The following is a 26,868-nucleotide window of genomic DNA, read 5'->3' on the forward strand; positions in this document are numbered from 1 at the left end:
TGGGAGGTGTTAAAAAAAAATGAGGCAGAGAATAGACAATAGAAGTAACAGATGAAAACTGCTGTACTGTAGAATTTGATGTGTGAATGCTTCTCAGCATAAAAATCATGTGGTGTCCAATCATCACAACTGTTATCACTGACATTCATGTTTTGTGAGTGCAAGGTTTTATTATATTTTTCATGAACTTAACATTGTACGGTTATCTTTTGACGTGTTTTTTTATGATGTGGTGGTGATTGAACATTGCAAAAAATAAGTATGTTTTGAGTGCACCTCAACTGAAAATTTGGACTCTTGTCTGGTTTTTAGTCAGCAGGTTCAGAGAACATGTCATATACACCTTGTACATGCAGAGAAAATTATATTTATTTTGTTTTTTTCTGGCAAGCTCAGACATGAATAATTTAATAACAGACAAGAGAAGAAATTATTTCAACAATAATCGGAATGGAAATGCACAATGGCATGATAATTATGAGTACATTCACATACAGCTACACTAAGGAACTATTACAAACAAGATGAAACATCCGTCCTCATTTCCATTTAATCTGTGATAAAATAATCAATCACTGTAATATGTATGAATACATTTACAAATTACAGTACCTACATGTGCATTTTGTTGATGCATTCGAGGGAAGTGTTCAGTGTGGTTTCATTGTTGAAGACACTGAAAGGAAACACAGGACGAGTGACTAAAGAATTTATACATTCTTCTTTTACGTGTGTAAATTATGCCTCATAATAAACACTGCATTACAGTTGAACGGCTGTGGATCATTATAGGACATTGTGAAATTTCAACTAGGATCTTGCGGCTCTGCGTAGCCACTGCAGCAAGAGCTGTGAAAAATGTAGCAGCCATTACCTCCACTCTCCTTTCCTTTCAAACATTCTTCAGTTTTCTCTCCTTTACACCTTTTTTTTGTTTCTTCCCCTGAATGAATCCATGAGGTTGAAGGCTCCAAAGTAGTAACCCAGCAGAGTGCCCTGCTTCGTGGGGAGGATACTGAGGAGGAAATAACAACAGAGAAATCAGTGGATATAATATACTGTAGATTTCATTAAAAATAAGCATGGGCCAGGAATACGTTTTATAGCTTACAGTAACATGGAAATGTATCTCGAGATTGGTGAAAAGAACACTGTACATCTATAGAAAGTATACATTTCACCTACATAAAGAAAATACAGTGATGTGAAAGTGTTGGCCCCTTCCTGATTTTTTTTTTTGTCACACTTAAATGTTTCAGATCAAACACATTTAAATATTAGTCAATGACAACACATCTGAACACAAAATACAGCTTTTAAATTAAACTTTTTATTATTAAGGGAGAAAAAAAGTGATGGTCCCCTAAACCTAATAACTGGGTGGGCCACCCTGAGCAGCAACAACTGCAATCGACGGTTTGCGATAACTTGCAATGAGTCTCTTACAGCTCTGTGGAGGAATTGTTGTAATTCAGCCACATTGGAGGGTTTTCCAGCATGAACCGCCTTTTTATGCCACATGTCATACCACAGCATCTCAATAGGACTCAGGTCAGGACTTTGACTAGACCACTCCAAAGTCTTCACTTTGTTATTCTTGCTGGTGTGTTTTGGATCGTTGTCCTGCTGCAGAATCCAAATTCTTCAGGTCACCAACAGATGGCTGGACATTTTCCTTCAGGATTTTTGTTAAACAGCAGAATGAATGGTTCCATTTATCATAGCGAGTCTTCCAGGTCCTGAAGCAGCAAAACAGACCCAGACCATCACACTACCACCGCCATATTTTACTGTTGGTATGATGTTCTTTTTCTGAAATGAGGCATTACTTTACGCCAGATATAATGGGACACACACCTTCCAAAAACTTCAACTTTTGTCTCATCAGACCACAGAGTATTATTTTCCCAAAGGTCTTGGGGATCATCAAGATGTTTTCTGGCAAAATTGAGACATGTTCATAATGTTGTTTTTGTTCAGCAGTGGTTTTCGTCTTGGAGCTCTGCCATGCAGGCCGTTTTTGCCCTGTCTCTTTCTCATGGTGGAGTCATGAACACCTTTCAATGTCCCATGTTTGGTGCGCTCCTGCAAATTCCAAACAACAATTTTGTGGAGTTGAAGGAGACGAGGCCTTTGAAGACGTTTTTTTCTTCTTAAAAGCCTTCTCTCACAGATGCCGTCTGATGGTTATTGGACTGCACTCGGCACCAGTAACAACCTTCATTTGAGCAGAGGATGGTCCCGTGTCGTGACGGACAGCCAATCGGATCCTCCAGCTCAGGGCCAGCAACATTTTTTGGGGTCTATCACTTGACTTTTTTGCTCTGTAACACTCAGGATCTTTGGAGGTGTTTCAAATGACTCTCTTACTGCATCAAATGTCTTCTTTTTGCAGAAGGGGGGGCTCTATTTAAAACCTCCGTAAGATCCAACAGTGCAAAATGTAATTTTTTGCAATTTTTTAACCGGTCTTAAAATTTTGACTGTATATAACTTCAGGAATTGAATCTAATCTAATAATTACAACCGTCACTTTCACCGTCAAGCTAGCAAGAAGGTTTGCGGAAGGAGTGTGGTGTCCTTTTAGGACAAAAGAGAGACGATTTTTTTAATCTTTCTCCATTATAACCTTTGTGTAACCGCATGTAATAATGTATGTTAAAACTTTTAATTCCAAGAGATACACTAATTGGATTATGACTCCAAGTAGCCTCTGTGTTGGAGTGTTGACCTCAATATGGGCCACTCAGACGTGTGTATGTGTCGTAGCACAGAGAGAAGATTTAGGATGACAGCAGTCCGGTACCTTGTGCGCACAACAGGGTCCTTTCAACCAATCAGGAGAAGCTGAGACCACACTAAGGAACGTGTATGAACAAAACATGATGTTAAGACGACATCAGATAATTATGACCAATCAAAAAAGCTAAAAAAGACAACTCCTCCTTAGTGCGCAAACTTTTCTTCCTTAGCAAGAGGGAATAAAATGTCATGTTTCTCTCAAAAAATTAAAGTTGTCTCAGCTGTACAACTCCGCTTTGGAATAAACTTTTTGGAGTCTACCTGGAACCTGGCTACAGTGCTTTTCGGACTTGGAATTTTATTCGTTCTGCAACACATTGTAATATTTCCACCTGCCGAAAACTTTTTGCCGAAGGTTTTAAGAGGATCCACTCTCTTGGTTCCTTTTCTCAAAGAAAACTTTTGAGTTTCCTCCGAAGGAAACTTTCATTTATTTTGGACTTTAATCAACAGAAGAAAATTACAACAACTATTTATACAAAAAGGAATAACTTGACAAGAGACTTAAGAGACGATGCAAGCGAGACGCTATCAGCTGGTCTTGGCCACCTGGATCTGCGAGCCATGTGTCAAAAGTAGACATTTTTATGGGCGTATCAATTCATTGTGGATTTTTGCCCTTCACTGATGGTTTAGCGTACATTATACATGCCAGGGTCTGCTGTTATCTGCCTTTCACAAAAATAAAGACAATCAATGAGCATCAAGAACAGTAATTTACTTGTGGATCCACATATTTAACAGGATTGGAAGCGGTTACATTTCAGCCCACCAAGGTGCACTTATCACAATACAGCAATCAAACTAAGCAATAAACCAAGACTGATCACATCAAAACGGCGACATTTTGACTAAGTCAACTTCAAAACAGATTCCATTTTTCTGCGAGATGGTGCAGGAGATTTATCCAAAGTCTCCAATGTAATTCTGTCAAAAAGGCAGCGCATCAAAGCAAGTTTTGAGCCATTACATGCCGTCTTTTCTGCAAGGTGTCCATAATGCCAAAACAATGCATCTCTTCTAAAATCAGTCCACACTCACAGCATTTGAATGACTGACATCCTCTGACTAACAATGACTGCCTTCAAAGTGAAGAAAGATAATCACGGTGAATACAACAACACATTATTAAAATCCTGAATACAATGGCTTTTATGTGAATTTAAAGAGGTGACAGGCGAGGCACTTTATCCATTTGTGTGCACTGTTCCAAAGAGCAACGCTTTCTAATATGGAATAATGGCTCTGTCCTCAGACAAATGGACCAAATAAATACAACAAGAACAAAAAGAGAAGACAACTTTAGAAAGTGTTCTTATCAGATGTAATTTCATAGAAAAAAAACTCAACTCAACAACCTTTTATTCAAGGCATGGTTAACTGAGACTATTTATTTAAAAATGTCATGTATTTTAAATAGTTTGGTAAATAGATTTTATTCATCAATTATCTATTCCAGATAGGAGATTTTTGTTTGCAAAAGCAATGCTACACCCTAACAAACAACTATGAGTACACTTGCCTTGAGACACAAACATTTTTTTCCCCATTTTGACCCAAAATGTTGTTTTCGGATAAGAAAAAAAAGATGTACAGTGGAAGCTCCGTTTTTTTAATCCATTTCAAAGGGTCCGTTTAAAACCGAATCGAAACGGGAAAAAAATGTTGCATATGAAACACTGTAAATCCAATTAATCCAAAATCTTAGCAGAAAACACTTTTAATCTATAACGATTATAGTTTCACATGCAGAAAACAATGTGAAATGCATATAAATGACAAATGGATGGGATAAATGGAATAAATTACCATTTGTTGGGGCACTCCATTCCTAGTGAGGCCTAGGCTTTTGTTAGGCGCAATGTTTGTTGTACGATAACCAAACAAAAACATACTTTTGGCAATAATTGGAATCAAAAACTGAATGCGGTTTGTGCACAATATTGCGCACGTCTTGTCGTGTTGTTAATACACTTAATGAGTCCAACTTTGTTCTTAATGTATTTTTTTTCATTACAAAACTGTGATTAAAGACTGTGGCCATTGGAGCCGTTAGCTTTAGCCATGCACCGCTGATCAATAAACGAGCTCAATCACTCTCTCTTTATTGTTTATGTCGTTTTTATTGGCTACACAGTGTTCCCTACCCTGTGTAACCTTTGCTACCGGTCGAGATTCCCCTAAGTCTGGTGCCGGTAACACATGCACATCTTTTTTCCTTGTCTTTTGCCTCCAAACATTAAGGAAGAGAGTTCACTCCATGCATTGGTTTCAGCAACTACAAAAAATGGTGTGCGTTCACAGAGAGCGTAGTTTAATATATATTGCAAAAGAAATGCCGTTCATTAATAAAGTTGAAAAGCCAGCATATCAAGAAGTGCTGCAAACGTTTTGCAGCCAGTAGGAATTCCCTGTAAAAAAAAAAAGACGTCATAAAGGGCAATTGAGTGAAAGATGACATATTGAAGGAAATATTCCATAATTATTATTATTACTATTATTATTATAACATTAGTGGTTTATTTGGTCTAAAAAATGCTGATAATATCCCTTCTGTGTCACTTTGTGGGACATTTCAAAACCTGTATTGCTCTGTGACTAATTGAATAAGTAAATAATTTCATATTTTTTCATTTGACTTTTCTTAAAATTGTGATGATGTTCCACCCAGTTCCACCCTTCCGATTATCATTTGGCTCTTAAAGATGAACCCTCGGTGTGGAATGTTACCTACTAGTGCAACCGGTCGAGAATTGGCAATAAGTGCAACAATATGACGATGACATTAGCGATCTCAAACCTTTTGCAGTGGCTATCATTCAAATCAGTCAACAAGACGTACAACAGCAGAATTACAGATTGTGTGACAAAGCAAAACGCTGAAAATGAATATGTGCTAAGTTGAATTTTCTGTGCTGCCAACAACTCCTTTTAAATGTTGACACATAGTTGTTTTTGTTTTTCAGGATGTACGTGATCATGCCAGAAAAATAAACCTAACAAGACCAGAACACTGAATTGGATCCTCTGTGACCCCTTTTAGTATAATAACCTGTGTGTCGTGGATAGAACAATTTCAAGTGCAGGGATACTATTAATCTACCAATTATAAAGGGCCAACTGAGAAAACCTGTAACAAAGCGCATTAAACCTGACTTCCTAAAAACGGTCATCATCTGTCATCATGGTCGGAGCCTGCCATGATGTCTCTCAGGTCCTGACCTTGATCATTTTCTTTCTGAGACAGGTGCTTACAGTACATTATTACAGTACAAAGGTGATATGCTGGAATTGGTCCACAGAACATGTGACCATGGCATTACTAAACTGCCGAGCTTTCATGACCAAGGGCTGGTTCTCGGAAAATGAATGAATCCATTTTAACCTTTAGACTGCTAAGCCATTTTCCCTGTTTGATTCATCTCGACTTTACTCAGTAATGTATTGGACATCATTACTTCAGGTGAAGATGGCTTTCAGAATACGCGAGCTGTATTTTGTATGTGAAGATTATTTGTCCACTCCACGAAACAACTCCTGTCTACAGAAAGACAAAGGCTCACATTACAGGTTTGCCACTTCCAGGGGATGCTGTGATAAATCCGCCTCGTCTTCCTGCACTTGCAATTGATGTACACATTTCTTTTTTAGTAGCTGGGTCTCATTACAATAGATTAGTTCTGCCACACGGCTCGCCTCCCCAAACTCTCCTGCTCGCTGGTCATTGGCATTCTTCTCTGATTTCCAATCAACTTTTGCAATAAAAGTGACTGTTGTAATGAATAAATTACATTCAACTCCGGAATCCTCCCCTTCACTCTTCAATTGCCATTGTTCACTGGCACACAATCTAGGTTTAAGCCCTAAATATGCCTCACACACATTTTGAAATCAGATGAAATCAGAGTCACGTTGTAGCCAGTCACAGCACACAACTACAGTCCTCCCTTGTTTATCAGTATATAAACATAATATTGGTTCCATACCCCACCGTGATAAGTGACTTTCCAAAGTATGAATCAATATTAATAAATGGAATATTTTTGTAGTTAGAGGACAGAAGACCTGTTTATGACCTTCTAAATATGTTTTTTTTTTTTTTTACCATTATTAGTCATGAAATAAAACCCCTATACAGTAGTCCCCTTTACACTTGCATTACCCAATATAGCAGACAGAAAAATAAGTCATCTTAAACATAAATAGGATTAGTATTACATTAGCATTGACAGCGCATTTCCTGCGGTGGCTATTGTCTCATCGATGTAACATTACTGACACCAAGAGACCAGTGTAGAATACTACTGTACTGCTGCTGTGTGTGGTTAAGGAGAGACTCACGGTGCACTTCAATCGCTTCATTAACAGACAACGAACACATGCAGTGAACATTCACACAGGAGCTGCTGTCGGCCACTCTCTATACTGCTAACCTATTGCTAAAGCAGCGTTTACATTTTGCACACATTTTGCCTCGTCATTGTCCCGCAATGTGCCATGGCAATGCGTGCCATTTTTAAATTTAATTATGGCTCCCCTGAAAAGTGTGAGGACTAGTTTGTGCACTGTTTGCCTTCTGTTTACGCATAAATTACGCACTTGGTATGCAATTTGTTACCGAAAATGGTCGGTGGCACCAAATGACCACACTCCCGCCCGACTCATTTACACCTTGTCTGTGTAGTGCACGACAACAGTACGTGCAACGTGCATTGTTTCCGCATAGTATGCATTGTCACAACCACTTCCATGACGCAGTCGTGGCATTATTTGGTCCCGCTGTGTCCTGCGTGACGCCATGCAACAGTAGGGATCACCCCTAGCTTCATGAATTCGTCTATTTGCAAGGGACCTACAAGATGTTGAACTCCAGAGAAGAAGCTCATGCAAAAAAGAAAGGTAAGTCTGTAAGTCCTTATTTTCTTGCAGCTGCAGACAGAATGTGCAAAGCGCAGGAAGGAGGCAATAAACTAGAAAAAAAAGAGGCGCTGGCAGCGTGTGAGAGGGAATTCCTGCCTAGAAGACATCGCTTTGGGCATTATGATCCCTTATTAACAGCAAATCACAAAGAAATCCAAGAGGCTCCAGTGACAATGCATACCCATGCGGGAACAATGCGGGTTCTGCTTACGATGTCGTACACTAGACATAAACAGTGCTTGACTTACGTGTAAATAAGTGCAAAAGAGTGGCATTTTGTGCCAGTGTGCACCATTTTCGGTCATGAAATGCGTGCCAAGTGTGTAAGCAGCGCGAAAACAGTGTGTAAATTAATATTCAACCTTTTCAGGTATGCATACAAATGACACGCATTGCCACCGCAAATTGGGACAATGCGGATGCAAAATACGTGCAAGTGTAAAGACATTCTCTCACAGTCCGTTGAGTGGAGGTCAAAATGGTCTATTTTATCATCCGGGGAGCGACTATCGGCCAGGATGATCAATGAGAAGCCAGCTTTTATAGGTTCGCCGTTAGCCTAGCCCTGATCCCTCTGCTTCCTCTCACACCGCCTGTGGCGCTTTCCCCGCGGTTGCAATGCAGTAGTCAGGGTCGAGGCTGAGGTGGCCTGCCGGAGGATGCCTTGCTGCTGTAATTCCCTGGCATCCTCAGGTTTTAAAGTCCATAAAGACCTCCTGCCAATGTCTAAAAGAAACTTCCGACAGTACACGTGTTGTGGTGAAAGCAAAAACATGTCAACACATTGAGAGTGGAGCCGCTGTGTCCAGTCGCACTGCCATCTTAGCTCTTCAGAATAAAAGCGAAATATTATTTTTGTATCGATTTCTTTGGCAAAGATCCAGGACACACTTCCCAGTTAGGAATCACTGGTCTAAGTCACTTAGATTTGCCAGCTTGGTTGGTCGCTTCATGTCACCAACAGAAAAATCCCACTGAATATGTTCTTCTGTTAATAATTTTTTCCGTCCACTTTTCGTAGCTTTTTTGTTCTTGTTTTTTTGTTCCATTTTCCAAATGATCAACATAAAGCTTGTAAAAAAACCAAATAAACAAGTAAAATACAAAGTAAGATACAAAACAAGATGATTTCAAAACAAAGTGAGCTAACATACAAAAAATTAGTTTGAGCTTTCTGGTGTGGGTCTGGACAAGCCTGTCTGAGAAGGATGAGGGTCAGTCAAGTCCATACGGTCCATTTCAATTTTAGATAACAATAAATAAAGAACAAATGTCAATGATGAGTTCACGGTGACAACACTGACCCATAATGACCCGTAATGAAATAAATAAACAGTGGTACCTCAGTTAGCCAACGCCCCTGTTATCCCTTTTGGAGCCTTTTGGTCCTTGCTGTTGGACAAAGAGCGTGAGACCACAGAACAGTGCCTTTGTTTTTAAATAGCTTTTATGTATTTAGCACAAAATACCTGCACTTTCCAAAGTATATGTATTCATATACATTGTATATTGTCACCACTTAAATTTGTACATTTCCACGTGTGACGTGTGCTGCTGACCTCTTGGCCAGGTCACCCTTGTGAAAGATATCCTGATCTCAACGGGTTTTTAATCTGGTTAAATGGTTAATAATAATAATAACATATGTTTTGGTTTACATAAAAAAAAAAAAATTGCCTTGTATGGCGTGCGTCTTGTCGTATTATTAATACACTGCGTGTGTCCAGCTGTGATTTGTAATGTATTTTTATCACAAAACATCCTTGTTAGCAAAGTGTTAGCATGGAAACCAGAACCGGCGGTCATTGTCGCCCCATTGCCCGTCTATGACATCATCAGCAGTTGACTCTGTGGATCAGAGTTATGCCACAAGTCTCTGCTTTTCTTATTGATAACAGCTACAAAATAAGCCTCAATGGCGCTTTAAAAAGTTGTAAGTAGTAGAATTTTGATAAAGCAACTGAGAAACACTATTGAATTCAAGAAATAACTCATAGCAAAACAGAAAAGTGGTGTCCGTATTGATCTCGCTGTCACATCATGTCTTTGGCAACAATCACGTCTTCACTTACCGGTAAGTTAAATGTAACCTTAATTGTTTCATTCATCACTTAGCCTGGAAAACTGATTGCTAAACTATCAAAAGGTGTTTTGTGTTAACATTTTTGGATGTCCAGAACACATTAATGGCGCTAACAAAGGTCCCGCTGTACTAAATTACTGTTCTGAACATTTGATGTGATTTACCCTCGCTCCACTCATTTACCGTCTCCTATATATTCGGCACATATCCTCAAGCAATAAGCTAACGGAGTCCTTTGTTGCTGCAGTATGCTGAGCTGGTCATACCACTTGTTGTGTCCAACAGTTACAGCCACTGGCTTATTGGCTATTCCTGCACAGACTCAAACTTAAGTGTCACCGTCTGAAAGTCCTGCTGAATATGTTCTTCTGCAAATGTGCTGAAAAGTTGTCAGACCCCTTCTTGTAACTTCTCTTCTTCTGCTGAAAAATGAAATAAAGTCTGCTGCTGCACACTAACTTAAACGTGGTGGGTGAGTAGAAACAATGCAAGTGCGTTCCACCAATTAGTATTCTTTAACACAGACTGTCCCACAGACTATCCCACAAACGTCCCACTTCCCAGACTGTCCCACAAACTTTTCTGGCCTGTTGGGGAACTTCTTCTTTTTTTTTTTTTTAAACTAGGGTAATACACGATACGTTTTTTCAAAAGCTCAGGGAATTTCAAAAGTTCCAGCCATAGAAAAGGAGCATAACTACCAGTTTGAACTCCAGGTTTCTCATGACGTTAGGCGCCACAGAATTGTTCATGTGCTGGGGAGTTCAACTTGAGAGGTTGTAGTGGTATTGTAGTAATACAGGTATTGTAGTAAATACATGCAAATAAATGCAATGGAAGTTGTATACTTGGAGGTAGACACTAACTTCTTGAGAGCAGCAATGATGTACATGCTCTTGGGCAACAGGAGAAAGACCTGGTCTGTTAGTACAGCCTGGATGATCTTCTTGGCAACATAATTTGGATCAAGGATCGGGAGCACTCTTGGCCACCTGTTGGAGACAAGAAAAAATATTACATACTCTAGAAAAGGCACTAGAAATGACAAGAGCTGACATATTCAAGTGGTGTTTGATGAAGTGCAAGGAACATACATTTATTAGCCTTGTCAAGAGTATTATGTTTTTATTAGTCACTACTGGAGTGCAGATACTAAGGGTTGAAGAGGTTGAAAGGAGGGCTTATTTTAGGGCATCAATGTGCAAAATCACGAGCAGAAACGAACATGACAAAAAACATGGCTTTGTGGCTTCAGGGTGTTGAAGAATCGATGCAGGTGGGTAGACAGATATAACAATGGACAGGTCTTTCAACACCTTCAACATAACACCAGGCCATCTGATGCCTCTGGTGGGTTGGTTTGAGCTTAAGCAAAGTGACACAGTCATTCTTGTGTCCCGCACAATAAACATGAACATGGAGACATAAGGCAGTTTGAAAAATGTTGTTTACTGGTTGCGTAGTCTGTCTTTTAAGTGATTGCGGTACCCATGAGTAAGAGTTTGGACATCATCAGCATTCATATTTTCTTTCAAAATGTGAGACAGAATTGTGAAAATCCAATTTGCAATCTGCTAACATGGTATGCTTAAATATTAGGGGATAATGTTTCATTAAATATAATTTTGACTAAGGCTTCTGAGGATACATTGCCGTGCTTGAAATTCTCTTTCACTGTACAATTCCGATTCACAACTTCACAAGACGTGTTTAAGATGTGTTTTAAAGCAAGCAGTAACATGCTCAGTTTTCAAAACTGCAATTGATTTTGACCACAAATGTGTCAAAATTGGAGGTCAAATAGAGGCGCTATGCTAGCATCACATGGAAGTGTATAAGATTGTATTTGTATTTGTATTTGTACTTTATTTATCCCACAGCGGGGAAATTCACTTGTTACAGCAGCAAGCAAGACATGCAAGTAAAGAATACAGTGTAAAGAATACATAGTGAAAACAACATGGTTCAGGTGGTGCAGGTGTTGTAGAGCCTGACAGCGGTCGGTATGAAGGACCTGCGGAACCTCTCCTTCTTACACCGTGGGTGTAACAGTCTGCTGCCGAAGGAGCTGCTAAGGGAAACCACAGTGTCATGTAGTGGGTGAGAGGTGTTGTCCATGATGGATGTAAGCTTAGCCAACATCCTTCTCTCCCCCACTTCCTCCACAGAGTCCAGAGGACCGTCCAGGACAGAGCTCGCTCTCCTGATCAGCCTATTGATCCTGCTCCTGTCCCTGTCCGTGCTGCCCCCTCTCCAGCAGCCCACAGCATAGAAGATGGCTGAGGCCACCACAGAGACATAAAAGGTCCGTAAAAGAGTCCTGCACACACCAAAGGACCTCAGTCTCCTCAGCAGGTGGAGGCGACTCTGGCCCTTCTTGTAGAGGGCGTGGGTGTTGACGAACCAGTCCAGTTTGTTGGTAAGGTGAACACCCAGGAATTTGTAGCTGTCTACTAACTCTATGTCCGCTCCCTGGATTTTCACCGGTGTGAAATGGGATGTTTTCCTCTGGAAGTTAATGATCATCTCCTTTGTCTTGCTGGTGTTGAGTTGCAGCTGGTTAAGCTCACTTCAGCTGACAAAGTCCCTGATGACCGTCCTGTATTCCAGATCATTCCCCTCTGAAACACAACCCACAATGGCTGTGTCGTCGGAGAACTTCTGGATGTGACACTGTGTGGAGTTGTGTGTGAAGTCCAAAGTGCAGAGGGTGAAGAGGGGAGAAGGGGAGAGCACCGTACCCTGAGGGGCACCTGTGCTGCAGAGTACCATGTCAGACACACAGTGACGGAGCCTCACATACTGTGGTCTGTTGATGAGGTAGTCTATAACCCATGCAGTCAGGTGTTGGTCTACTCCCACACTCTCCATCTTCACTCTGAGTAGTGACGGCTGGATGGTGTTAAAGGCACTGGAGAAGTCAAAAAACATGATCCTCACAGCGCTCCCGCTGTCCTCCAGGTGTAGCAGTGATCTGTGCAGCAGGTAGATCACTGCGTCGACCACTCCGATCCGAGGCCGGTAAGCAAACTGCAGGGGGTCCAGCTGAGTGCCCACCAGGGGTCGCAGGTGCTTCAGGATAATCCTCTCCATGGTCTTCATCAGGTGAGAGGTCAAGACAACAGGCCTGAAGTGGTTAGGCTCCTTGGGACACAATGTCTTTGGTATCGGTATCAAACAGGAGGTCTTCCACAGGGCCGGGACTTTCTCCAGGCTCAGGCTGAGATTGAAGAAGTGCCTGAGAACTCCACAGAGCTGGTCAGCACAGTCCTTGAGGATTCTAGGGCTGATGCCGTCCGGTCCCGGGGCCTTCCTTGCCTTGATCTTCTTCAGCTGACTCCTCACCTGATCATCAGTTATGGAGAGGGGGGTAGAGGATGGCTGGGATGGGGATGTGGGGGTGAAGAGTGGTGAGTGGGTAGGGGAGGGAGGGTGGGCATACTAAATCTGTTGAAAAACAGATTGAGTTCATCTGCCCAGATCTTGTCCCCACTGTCTTGGTCTCTCCCCACTCTTTTACCATGGCCTGTGATGGTCTGCAGGCCTCTCCAGACTTCCCTGGCATTATTCTGCTCCAGCCGCTTCTCCAGTTTCCTCCTGTAGCAGTCCTTCCCCTTCCTGATCTTATGCCGGAGTTCCCTCTGGACTCTGCACAGCTCCTCCTTGTCCCCCGAGTTGAAGACCCTCTTCTTCTTATTCAGCAGGGCCTTAATCTGAGAGGTCACCCAGGGTTTGTTGTTGGGAAAACACCGCACCAACTTGGAGGGCACAGTGTTCTCCACACAGAAGTTGATATAGTCTGTGATGCAGTGAGTCATGCTGTCAACGTCACTGCCATGGGGACTACAGAGCGCTTCCCAGTCTGTTGTCTGGAAGCAGTCTCTGAGCCTAGCACTGCTCTCCTCAGACCACTGCTTCACAGGCCTCTTCACAGGGGGTTGTCTATTCACTACTGGAGTGTAGTCTGTGACGAGATGGACGAGGTTGTGATCAGAACGACCCAGCGGGGGGAGGGGGAATGAGGTGTATGCATCCTTGATGTTTGCATACAGGAGGTCCAAAGTTTTATTGTCTCTAGTGTGGCATCTGACATACTGGGTGAAGGTGGGAAGAGCAGAGGACAGGGAAGCATGATTGAAGTCACCGGAGATGAGGAGGAAGGATTGGGGGTGCTGGTTCTGAAGTTGAGAGACGATGGTGTGGATCTGCTCTATAGCTGCAGCAGCGACCGCTGAGGGGGGGGGATGTACACAGTCATAGCAATAACATGTGAAAACTCCCTCGAAAGGTAGTATGGCCGCATGCTAACCGCTAACAGTTCCACGTCTGTGGTGCACAGTTGCTCCTTCACACAGATGTGTCCCGGGTGGCACCATCTATCATTCACAAACATTGGGGTGGGTGTATTGATCCCAATATCAATCGCAGCGATACCAAGAGTTTGAGTATCACCTTGGTACCAGCATGACATTGATAATTTTCAATTCTCCTGTTTATTTTTCAAATCTCATTTTTTTTTTTGCTGTGTTGTTCATTATGTCGTTATTGATATTGTTATATTGTGCCAACTGTAGGCTACCTGGACTTAATCATATGCAAAGATGTACTTAGACATTGAGACATGTACTAAGACATTTGGAATATGATGAAAGGTAAGTCATCACATGCACAATAGTCTGTTCAATTGTCAGAATTAGTCATGAATATACTGTAATACCAAACAAACCCTTGGATAAATTGATTATTTGACAGTCAAATGAAACTAGAACATTTGCTGTGATGTGGATGACAATCTGTGACCAGACAGACAGCAGTATGAGGATGCCCAAAAGGGTGATGACGGTGGCCAGGAGAGGGAGGGTGAAGACAGCAACCAGTGAAGTGTTTTATTTACAGCACTGTAGGCATATGATTTTGCTATTTTTTTATGTGTTTATATTATAGTACGTTATGCTGTACACATTTTCTTATTACGTTGATGTATGGAAGATACTTTATACAGTATGTGTGAATAAAAATAGTATAATTTTCTTGGCAGTATGAGAGCAATATGTGATGTCAAACCTAGGAGGCTACTGTTACCTTAAAAACCTATTTTTTTCAGTTTTATAAACAACTGTGTTGTTGCCTATATAAAAATGTGAGCACAGTTACCATTGTCAATAAAGGACTGGGCTAAGATAGAGAGGTGGACATGAGGGATATTTCAATGATCCTCTGCCATAGTGACAAAACATCTAAACATTTTGACTTGCAGTGCTTAAGTCTCAAGCGACGACGACGCACAAAGATGTACAAAGTGCGCAAGTTTGTCTTGCAACCTGAAAAAAAACATACCGGTAAGCGGCCATACAATTTGTTTGACGTGACAAAGAACCTCTGCTTTGGAAACCCAGCTTCCACACTCAATTCGGCCTCGAAACTTGCAGGGATGTGAACACAAATTAATACATGATGAAATTACGCTGCTGAAAATACAACATGCAAGCCGTGTGGATTATGCAGACGCGGCCTAGAGAAAAACCTCCTTGAGGCAGGTAGCCTTTTGTGCTGACAGTCATGCTAATGCCTCAATTAGGCTTCAGCGCCGTCACTACACCGGTCCTTCTGATGACGTCATGATTCATTTTTTGTTTTCCGGGTGGGGGCTGACATATGACTTGCAATTCTCCACCAAAACAAATCTCGTTGACGAGCTATTTAGCTTCCTGCGTACTAGTACACATTGAGAACTGCGACATCCAAATGTTGGTTGATTCGATGTAGAACGTCAGTCACTTTTATTGTACACTTTTATTTATTGTTGCTCTCAAACTGCTCATATTTACATCCAGAGATGGAAATTAAAAAAATTACATTTACTCACCGGATCAGAGATAAATTGAGCCAGGATAAGCAAGATATCCCGGCTTAATCCCTTATCCTAGTTTTGTGCAAAGGGCCCCTGTTCTGTACAGTACTTCTTGTGGTGGCTTTTGTCTCATCAGTGTAACATTACTGACACCTAGTGACTAATGTAGAATACTACATATCATCACATTGTCTTTGCATCTTCTGAATGGCTTGTATTTGTTTACTTCATTTAGCCATTTTTATGATAGAAATACTTCATTTAGGTAAAATACAATTTTTTCACTAATAATAGGCCATATTCAACCACTAAACAGTCAATATTTATTCATTAATATATATTTTTTTAAAACCGTGATACAGTGAAGCCGCAAAATTTCAAACAGAAATTGGTGACAGATTATTGTATCGCATATTTCTACGCTCTGTGGTCAGTAGGGTTGGGCATCGAGTCTCGAGCATCAATGGGAACAAATGGTCAATGGCATCAATGGTCATTCATTATTTAATGAAATGTTTTATTTTCTCTTGTGTATTTATAACTGCACTTAAAGCAAGCAAAAATATGTTTTTTCCGATTCCTTGATTAATCGGGAAAATTTTCAGTAGAATACTTGATTACTAAAATATTCGATAGCTGCAGCCCTAAAGGCTACAACGTGACTCCACTTCCATGTGTTCATGACTCATCTTACATTATCAATCATTAGTAGTGAGTAGCAATACATTTTGTACTTTAAATGTGTTTAATAAATGCGTGTAATCCAGGGATTACACCTGGATTGTGTTGCGATTGAACAATGGCAACTGAAGAGAGAAGGTGAGGGTTCCACAACTGAATCTAATCAGATCCAATCTATTCTAATATAATATAATATAATAACGGGAGTATCAATTACTTGCAGTTTTTCAGCATTCACTGGTGGTCCCAGAGTCCCCAGCGAATACTGCATATTTATTATTATTTTGCTGATAGTTACATTGTCTCATATTGTTAAATTGTTACAAATGCATTGATAAAAATGTTTTTTTTTGTTTGGCCAAAATCTTCTTCCTATGTTTTATTCTGATCGTAATCATCAGCCACTAAATTAAATTAAAGGAAAAAATGCCTCTCCATCTTAACTGTACAAGGTGTGTATGTGTAACTAATGACTTTCGTGTGAACAGTGTAGAAGAGGTTGAATGGAACATGTTTACATATTCACATTACTGTGACAGAAAGATCCTGTGAAAACACCTACTTAGTTTGGCATCCGTCAAACATCCCAGTATTAATGAAGTACGGGCAAACAATGGTGGTCTTGATGCCATCTTTGCCCGCTGCCAGGAGTTCCAGACCCACAGATTCTGCAAATCCCACTGCGGCAAACTTGCTGGCACAGTAGTCTGCAAGGACGAGATGATAGAATTTAACAATGTCAGTTGTCCGCTTATCCGGGCCCGGGTTGCACGGACAGCAGTCTCAGTAGGGAAGCCCAGACTTCCCGATCTCCGATCTCCCCCAGTTCCACCGGGGGGACACCAAGGTGTTCCCAGGCCAGCTATGAGACATAATCTCTCTAGCGTGTCCTAGACCTTCCCAGTGGGCCTCCTCCTGGCTGGGCATGCCCGGAGCACCACACCAGGGAGACATCCGTAAGGCATCCGAACGAGATGCCCGAGCCACCTCAACTGGCTCCTCTTGATATGAAGGAGCAGCGGCTCTACTCTGAGCCCCTCCCGGATAACCAAGCTCCTCACCCTACAGTATATATTGAAGTGAGTCCAGTCACAATATCAGCCACCAGTATCTGCAATCTCATTCTTTCGGTCACGATTCAAAGCTCATGCCCATAGGTGAGGGCAGGAACATACATTGACCGGTAAATTGAGAGCTTTGCTTTCTGGCTCAGCTCTCTCTTCACCACGACGGTCCGGTACAGTGACCACATTACTGCAGATGCTGCTCCAATCCGCCTGTCAACCTCACGCTCCAACCTTCCCTCACTCGTGAACAAGACCCCGAGGTACTTTGAAATCCTCCACCTGAAACTCGAAAAGTGCAATCCACTTTTTTCTGGCTGAGGACTGTGGCCTCAGCTTTGGAGGTGCTGAGTCTTATCCCGGAAGCTCCACAAGGCAGCTGCAAACCGCCTCAGTAAACGCTGAAGGTCACAGCCCGATGAGGCCATCAGGACCACCACTGCTGGCAATGCAAACCATGCTCCTGCTCCAGTTGTACAAGGCCCAGATGGCACATAGTAGCATGCCACAAACCCCGTACTCCTGGATGACCCCACACAGGACACCGCAAATGACATGGTCGAATGCCTTTTATAAGTCCACAAAGCACTTGAGGACCATTTGCACACCCTCTCATGCACCCTACGGTACCTTTACAAAGATTTCGTGCTGGTCCAGTGTTCCACAATCAGGACAAAAAACACTTAACACCTCCTGTAACCGAGGTTCAACTAACAGACGTACCCTTCACTCCAGCACTCTGGAATAGACTTTCCCAGGGAGGATGAGACGTGAGATCCCCTTTAGTTGGAAAACGGTCACTCTTCTTGAAAGGGGGGACCACCACCTCCTGTCTGCCAATCCACAGGAACTGTTCCCGACTTCCAAGCAACATTGAAGAGACGTGTCAACCAACACAGTTCTACACCATCCCGATCCTTTAACAGTTCAGGGAAAAACTCATCCACCCTTGGAGCTTTGCCACTGTGGAGAGGTGACGGACATGTCTGCATTTGTGTTCTCTGTCTGCTTCTTGTACGGAAGGTATGTCAGCAGGATTGAGAAGGACCTCAAAGTATTTCTTTCACCCCTCTAATGGACCCCAAGAAAGCCAGGTACTCTGAGCTGCCATTAGGTGTGTACGCGCAAATGTTAGAACCCTTTCTCAGACTCCAAGACATAGAAAACAGACCCTCTCGTTCCACTTGGGATGACTCCAACACATAGGCACAGAGCCGGACAGCTATAAGCTTATGCTTATAGCTGATTTTAAGGCAGTATGTTAAGAAATGAACATGGTTCAAATCAGATAGGATAGCACACAACCCCATGACGTAGCCTTTCAGAATACAGTAACAGCTCATATATCACAAAATAGAGTAAACCTACTTCTCTCTGATTTCTGACTGGTATTGAACACAAAACTTTTGCAATCCTGTTTTGAAAAGATACTTGATGTGCTTTGTGCGAACATGCTAATTGCAGCCATCAATGAAGAATTAAAAAATTCGAATGAATTTAAAATGAATGCATACTTTAAAAGATACGAAAACCCATACCTGCCAATCCATTGACGCTTATGAGTCCTGCAGAGCTAGCAATGCTGACCAGATGACCATGATTATTGGCGATCATGGCAGGAAGGAAGGCCTTATAGGTCTGACAGTAGGGAGAAAGACAACTATCAATCACAATTGTATGAAAAATTCCCATTAAGATAGCTAGATACAAGAAATACAAGACATTATCAGTTTGAATGAAAGTCACCATAAGACTGACCCAGAAGTGTGCCAAGGTGTTGACTTCCATCGTTTTCTCAATTAGGGAATCAGGAGCATCCATGAACTTTGTTCCTGTCACAATGCCAGCATTATTCACCAAAATGCTGACGTCACCCACCTCCCGCTTCACCTGTTGGGGGATGGGAAGGTTTAGTAGAAGCTGCATTTGCACATTAAACTCATGGAATGAGTAAATATATAACAAGTATTTTGCACTTTACAACAGGGGTGCACCACCATCACTGATCATCTTTAAAGTGCCTGACCTGTCAATTCCAATTTCGGCCAATACAGATTGTTTTTAAATAACTGACAGCACACACTTTCAATGTTCCAATCTTACTTTCTTGAAAAACACTGAGCAATACACACTTGTTATAAGTGCACATGCGGTAGTTCTCTCAAATAGAAATAAAAAGCTTGGAAAATTACTATCCAAAGTCCTAAATGATATCTTGGCAGAGAAAATGGATGGATGGATGGATGGAGTCTTTTATTTTTCACATTTTACTGATTACATTGCAGACCTGATTTGAGCCTCTTACAAAAAATAAAGTGCACAGCGACCGAAAATGGCTGGTCGTCCAATGCCCTGAACGCCATCATTTTCCTCGTAGTAGCTTTGCTCTTTTCACTGTGTATTTCACAGTGTATTTTACACAAGATGAGCAAATCATTTTTATGGAGCGTTATGAGTAATATTAGTAAATAAAAAAAGGTCAATATTGGAAAGTCACACCCTAATCTGCAAATTAACTCAAGACAACTATAAAGGTTTCCTCGGCTTTTAAATGGTCTCTCCGTCTGGGTCATTATCTGTAAGCCATTGCAAGAAATAAAGACTTCAAATGTTTCACTGTATTTCAGGGGTGTCCGAACTTTTTCCACTGTGGGCCACATACTGAGAAAGGAAAGAATGCACGGGCCACTTTGATATTTTTAAAGCAACACATGTAGATATGCTAAGAGGTTATACTGTATATTCAGTATTTCAAGACAAAAAATGCATCTCAGCTTTGTGAAAAAGGCTATTATTAGTGTGAACTTTGCCTTTTTTGCCCCCATTTTTGCTGTTTTTTTAATTTTCCAAATATTTCAACTTTCCACTTACATAATCTTCATAAATGTTTTTCTCATAATATTATGACTTTATTGCCATAGTATTAGAACTTAGTCCCCAACCTAATTTTGCCAAAAATTACAACTTATTGCTTTTGTTTGTTTCTCTGTTTAAAAAAATAAGTTTTTTATTTAATATTTAAACTATGCCACTAAAATGACAACTTTTCTTATCATTACAATATGACCTTTTTTACTTTATTCTTGTGAAATTACAGCTGTTTTTTCAATTTCTGCTGGGTTTTTTTCCTCCCCCCCAACTATTTCAACTTTCTTCTTGGAAATGTTATTCTCATAATAATATGACTTTATTCCCACAATATTTTAATTTTATTCTTGTAATATTATAACTTTTTCCCTAACCTAATTTTCCACATATTGCAACTTAATTAAATTTTTTTTGTTTCACATATTACGACTTTAAAAAAAGTGTCTTTTTCCTTTAATATTTCAACTTTAATGACATTATTTTTCCTCATAATATTACGATGTGCAGGTAAAATTAAGATTTTTCTCGTTAGATTAAAACCTTATTTTGACTTGATTCTTGTAAAATTACTGCAGATTTTAACATTTTTGCTGATGTTTTTTTTCTTTAGTTTTCTTGTTTAATTACATTTTTAGAATGTACTGCGAGCCAGTAAAAAAACAGCCGTGGGTAGCAGGTATGCATGTAATGTATCTATGTAATATGGGTTACATTTTCTGGAATGAGTGACAAAAATATTAGAACTTCTTCATGATATCGAGTGAAAGATACATCGTGAGATGCACTGGGACACATCATCAGTGATGTTCCTGAGTTCATCGGGCGTTTCGGGTCCTTCAACATCATACGCCCTCACTCCGGTGACCCATCCTAGGGTTGATCATTCCCTGGCTTGTGTCCCAGTAGCATTGGCCCACAGATCTTTCCTCCTGATCCACAGCCACCTGGAGGCTCTCTCTGCTGCCTCCATGGTGAACTTGATGGCTTTCCGTTTTGCAGCCCCGATGATGCCAAGTAGTGTGAAAACCTTGCAAAATGAGCGGCCAGCAAAGCCCCTGCACCCTACTTCAATGGGCTCGCATCGTGCCTTCCACCCTGCTCTTAGGCATTGCTCAACCAGCTCCTGGTACTTTGACCGCTTCCGCTCGTTTGCCTCCTCTATACGATCCTCCCAGGGAACTGTCAGTTCTAACAGAAGCACCTGCCTTGAAGAGACTGACGCTAGCACGATGTCTGGCCTCAGGGAAGTTGTTGTAATGTGGTCTGGGAACTTGAGCTGCTTGCCTAGGTCAACTCGGAGATCCCAGTCCACTGCTGAGGTGAGATAGCCAGCTGGTTTGGGCTGTGGTAGTGGCTGCTCTCCAGCCCTGACAAAGGCGATGTTCCTCTTGCCATTGCTATTAAATGAAGCAAAAACTTCAACATCTACTCCTCAATTTGTCATCATTTCCACAGATGTGTCTATTCATTTGCTTTTGTAACAAATGTGTTCAATTTTAAAGACATTTTATGGACAGCCTGTGGAACTATGTACTTGTACAACCATTACTATACTATTACTATAACCATTACTGTACTATGTACAACCATTGACACTACATTGTCTGGATCAGTCCAATCTGGAAAAAAGAACATTCCAAACAAATCACTAAAAGTCCTAAATTCAACCCCATGATGAGTGTATGTAAACTACATGGTTTCACAGCTATAGGAACTCAACGTCTGAAGTGGCCCTCGGTGGCAACCTTTGAGAAACGGGCACAAATCAGCATGGTATACCAGGGGTGTCCAAAGTGCAACTGGAGGGCCCATTTTCAGCCGTCTGGGTTTAGTTAGTTTTACCCTATTTATGTGTTGTCGCAATAGCAAACTACAATGGGGCTATTCACAAAAAAGCAAAAGAACTGAGCAAAAATAAATCATTTAACATGATAACATAATTAGATTTTTGTAAAACAGCTTTTTGAGGAACCAAGATGTTACCAGGAAAAGGTCTTACCTGGTCAGCGACTCTATAAACCTCATTCTTGTCACTACAGTCACACAGATAGTAGTGAACTCTTATAGCTCCACTCTGCTTGGCCAATCGAGCCGTTTCCTTCATGCCTTCCTGGTTAATGTCCCACAAAACCAGCGCAGTGCCGAGAGCTGCAAACTCCTGTGCCATAAGACGACCGATCCCACTGCCTGCACCTGTGATTAGCACCACTTCGCCAGATATATTCTTCCTCTTCTTAGGTAAAAAGCAGTAGATAAAGGACTCCACGTTGTACCAGATGGACAACAGGATCACTTGTAGGGTTTCCAGAAAGAATTTCATGTTTGTTGATGTGCTGTGGTCTGAGAAGTAAACACATGTAGGAGAAAAGAAAGACAAAAGAGAAAACACATTCAACTAAATGACAGTTTAAAGAGAGCATTAGTTGCGTGTCTATAGATCATTTTGAAGGCTGCCAGTACAGTAAATAATTGGTTCCAGACCCGACCCTGATAAGTGAATTTCCGCCAAGTAGGAGTCCTTATTTATAAATGGAACATTTTCATAGTCAGTAGGGATGCCCCGATCCACATTTTTTGGCTTCCGATCGGATCCCATTTTTTTTGCCTTGCCAATCTGGTAAAATACTTTTAGGGTAGAATTAACCATTTGACATGGTTATAGATCAATTTGCGGTGTGGTTTAGATTTTTTTTTTTAACAAACTCTCTTAGGGCCCTATGAAATCTGTTTTATATTTTCCCAAATTCCATTTTTTCCATTTACATTTTTTTAGAATTCCGTTTTTTACCTTTTCCAATTATTTTACCAGCATATTTGGATTAGTGAATAAAATGTCCATGAATGAAATGCAAAAATCCTTTCATTTATTGGTGCAATACATCACTGGCCCATTTTGTCCAGTAATTGAGAACTGGATGTAGCTTGGCTAACTTTTCTAATGGGACGTCAGCCTCAGCACACATTGCTACAAAATCTTCCACAAACTGTGATGCCCGTGCTTGTGATTAAGAAAGATGTTGTCACAGATGTAATTCCAATCGCGTTGTTAATATAAGATATTTTTATGATGCACTTAATATGTTTACACAATTAGACAAAGAGCGCACTTATATTGAAGGCCGGAAATGTGACCTTGATACGAGCTGGGTAAAAGAATAAACGTGCCTCTGCACGTCGTCAGTGGGCATTGTAAAATGGCCCTTACATTACAAAATGGTCCTTACATTAAAGCGGTAAAACATAACGTGGTGAAAATATACCGGTACTCATCCAGTCTGAGTCGCACACACAGACACACACACACACACACACACACACACACACACACAGCTGCACTGCTAAACTAAGCTAACCCCGGTAGCTTCCATTCACGTTCCGTAACACAGGAGATACAGAGCTGAATATCCAACGTCCAAAGTGAAACTAACTTCACCACGGTACACCGCGGCCATGTCTGCACTGTAGTGTTGCGTTTTCTTCTTCTTGGGGATGGCCTGTGTCGAGTGACAACCACCTTTTCAGGCGCATTACTGCACCGACCATGTTGGAGTGTGGCTCAGTGTTCCAAACGTATAGGGAGGCAGATATTATCTGATCTTCAAAATACAGTGGCTCGGCAGCCAATCCCAATCCCGGAGATCGCATCGTGACATCCCTAATAGTCAGAGCATACCTGTTTATGACTTTCTAAATATGGTTTTTAACATTATTAGAGCCCTTTAGACATAAAATAACACATCTACAGTCAACTTTGCACTCCTATTACCAAATAAAGTAAAATAATAAGAGAAAATAAGACATAAAAGACATAAATAAGACTCATGCTCGTGTGCTCGAGTGGAAGTGACGGCAGGGATTCAGAGTTGAGTTTTGGATTGGTGTGGTTTACGGCCACAACAGTTGCCTGTGTTAGGGATTATTGTGCCTGTTGCGAGATCATTCAAAGTTGCAATAAAAGCCTGTTGTTGCGACGATCAAGTCTGGTGCTTGTGTGTCTCACCAAACATTACAGTAACATTACTGACGCCTTGTGACCAGTGTACAATACTACATATCATCACTACATGTTTGAATGCATCTTCTGAATGTTTTATATTTATTGTGTACTATATTACTTAGCCTTTTTATGCTTGAAAATGTTTATATACATATTATTTAACTAATAATAGGCCGTATTCAGCCAGGAAACAGCATGACTTATTAATTAATGTATTTGTAAAAAACTGTGACAGTTTTGAAGCGCAAAGTGGCGAGGAGCGACTGTATTCAAACAAAATCCAAATAAAATGAATGCTATCTTTACAGCAGGGGTGTCCAACCTTTTTTTAATTCCGAAAAATGAAAAAATGTGAGGACCACTTCTATATTCATTACATTTTTGTTAACTTCTTAAAGCCTGGGCATGAGCAGCTTTGAGTAAATAGACATATCCAAGATAATTTTTTTTTCCTTTTCTACACAGTCTACATGGATGATCTTGGCATTTATATGTTGATGTGTATTACGGTATTTATGTGTTTATATGTTTTTGGTTAACTTGTCTTTATTCTATTTATTATTGACAATTTATTCCTACTCACTTTATTTTACTTTAATGTTCTTCTTATTGCTTTCTCTGAACACTGCACAAGTTACACAGCGTCATTATTTTAACTTTGGTAAACATCATAACACGTAACAGGTAAGTTAACACACAACAACAAAGAACCACCATTCTATTTGGGGAACAACAACTAAGCTCAAACAACAAACAACGTAACTCTAAATGTGAGTGATCACAAAGCATGCTGGGTACTAAACTCCCCTCAACGCTACAATAAAGTCATATATTAGATCTAAAATGACGTGTTCAATATCTTTAAAATCAGCACACACTTACATAGAGCCCAGGAAACATCATTCATGTTTTTTTTTTACTCTCCTCTGTGCACACATGTGGGTCTACCGCTGCACAAAATGAAACCAACACCCATAAGTCAATAACTTCATGTTCTGTTATTAAATTGGATATAAAAACGTGATATCATGGAGCAAATTTTACTTTTATTTTATTGGTTAACCCATGAAATAAAAAAACAAGGTACGGGTCACAAGTGGCCCCCCAGCCACACTTTGGACACCCTGTCTTCATAAGTGTACAGACTGAAAAACACGCAAAATTTTCGATTTACTAACTTCAGGATCAACTAAGGTTTAAGAAACCGTAACGAAGCAGGACTTCATGATCGATAGCTGTATGAATGAGTGTGCTTTAGAAACTTGCTGGTGGTCTATCAAAAACGAAAAACTATACCTGTATGGTCAACCACGGTATTAGCTTAATCACCCCTAACAATAAGTCACGTAGCTGTTAAATGGAAATAACATGAGCTTCCCTATCTGTGCATACAAACAACGGACCTTTGCTCCCTACGTACTGCCGTTAGGAACCCCATGTCTAGTAAAAGTCTGGTGAACAACAAATATAATGAACCAACAAGTGTAGATATGTGGAAGTCAGGTAACATACCGTGGTTGTTATAAAGCGGGTAAACCTTACGTTCGAGCTCGTTGTCCCGACAAACTGTAGTTAATTTCCCGTAGCCTGCACGGTAATAAAGTCAACTTCGGTCTGTGACGTCATATGCAAGTCCTGCACAACACAGCTGGGAGGTGGCAAGTAGGTCACGTGACAGGTTAACGCCCTACCCCGTTAGCACGCAAGGTATTGTGGGACTTGGTACGATTTTCAATGTTTGTCACTTATTTTTCGGTTTTTTCGCCAGCCAATGGCTGCTAGAAGTACTATGATGCTGAGCGCCAATCAATGCAAAGAAGAAGAAGAAGATGTATGATTGGTTCTTTGTGTGGCGCGACAAAGTAAACAGGACGTTAGTGCCCAGCTTGCAGCATTGCATATGTACACGTTTTTAAAAAACTGTACTTTTAATTTATATAATTACGTACATTTTTATCGTTATACTTTTGGTTAAATGCAGTATTAGCTACTTTAAGACTTTTACTCGTTTACGTTTTCTGACGAGAAACTTTCAGTTTGACTAAAGTAATTTTCCTAGAAGGTCTCCATCATGTCAACTAAAACAAAAAAATAATTTTATTTGGCGTTTGCTGCTATTAATTTGTTTGTAAATATTTAATCTTCTGTTTTATATCAGAACAGTTTGACAGGTTACTTCATATTAATAGATGTACAATATTTGTACAACGGTTCAAAAGTTAAACAAAATCAAAATAGAAATAGTGTTTGTTCTCAAACAATTTTTATATTTAACAACATTGTCCTTAACAGCAAATCCGTTTGATTTTAAGAATTGTTGCTATTTCCACATTTGTCAATTGACTCAAACCAACATCAAAACATTCAGCTCATTCAACATATAAGGCTACCTATTTTCAACATTACAAATTTTTCCTGAAAGTCTACATGAGGGGTGTCCAAACTTTTTCCAGCGAGGGCTGGACATATGACATATGACATGGAAGGCTGCAAGTGCCACTTTGATATTATGCTGAGAATTTATATCTATTTCAAGAAAAAAAATGCATCTCAGAAATATAGGTGAAAAAGCCTATTGTTAGTATGAACTTCGCTCTTTTTA

General features: G+C 40.6%; 1 protein-coding gene across 2 annotated transcripts; it reads right to left on the bottom strand.

Moving 5' to 3' along the window:
• Window positions 1-25,939, bottom strand: sdr16c5a (short chain dehydrogenase/reductase family 16C, member 5a). 2 transcript variants are annotated; one of them, XM_054768291.1, is made up of 8 exons: window positions 25,779-25,939; window positions 22,269-22,609; window positions 19,160-19,291; window positions 18,940-19,039; window positions 16,900-17,044; window positions 10,672-10,797; window positions 875-1,015; window positions 1-676 (listed from the first exon to the last, which is right to left on the bottom strand). In XM_054768291.1, exons 2-7 carry the CDS (start codon window positions 22,587-22,589, stop codon window positions 919-921), a joined length of 921 nt encoding a protein of 306 aa, XP_054624266.1. In that variant the 5' UTR covers window positions 22,590-22,609; window positions 25,779-25,939; the 3' UTR covers window positions 1-676; window positions 875-918. The 2 variants fall into 2 exon arrangements, with proteins under 2 accessions (XP_054624266.1, XP_054624267.1); XM_054768292.1 differs by having other exon boundaries at window positions 25,809-25,896.
• Between the last annotated feature and the right edge of the window lie 929 nt (window positions 25,940-26,868).

This window comes from Dunckerocampus dactyliophorus, chromosome 2 (genome assembly GCF_027744805.1).
Source record: "Dunckerocampus dactyliophorus isolate RoL2022-P2 chromosome 2, RoL_Ddac_1.1, whole genome shotgun sequence".
Taxonomy (NCBI): Eukaryota; Metazoa; Chordata; class Actinopteri; order Syngnathiformes; family Syngnathidae; genus Dunckerocampus; species Dunckerocampus dactyliophorus.

Excerpts from the sequence above, each read along its gene's own strand:
- sdr16c5a (XM_054768291.1), bottom strand. The coding sequence starts at position 22,589 with ATGAAATTCTTTCTGGAAACCCTACAAGTGATCCTGTTGTCCATCTGG. Across the intron at positions 19,292-22,268 it reads TTTATAGAGTCGCTGACCAG|GTGAAGCGGGAGGTGGGTGA; the intron begins GTAAGACCTTTT and ends ATCCCCCAACAG. Across the intron at positions 1,016-10,671 it reads ATCATTGCTGCTCTCAAGAA|TATCCTCCCCACGAAGCAGG; the intron begins GTTAGTGTCTAC and ends TTTCCTCCTCAG.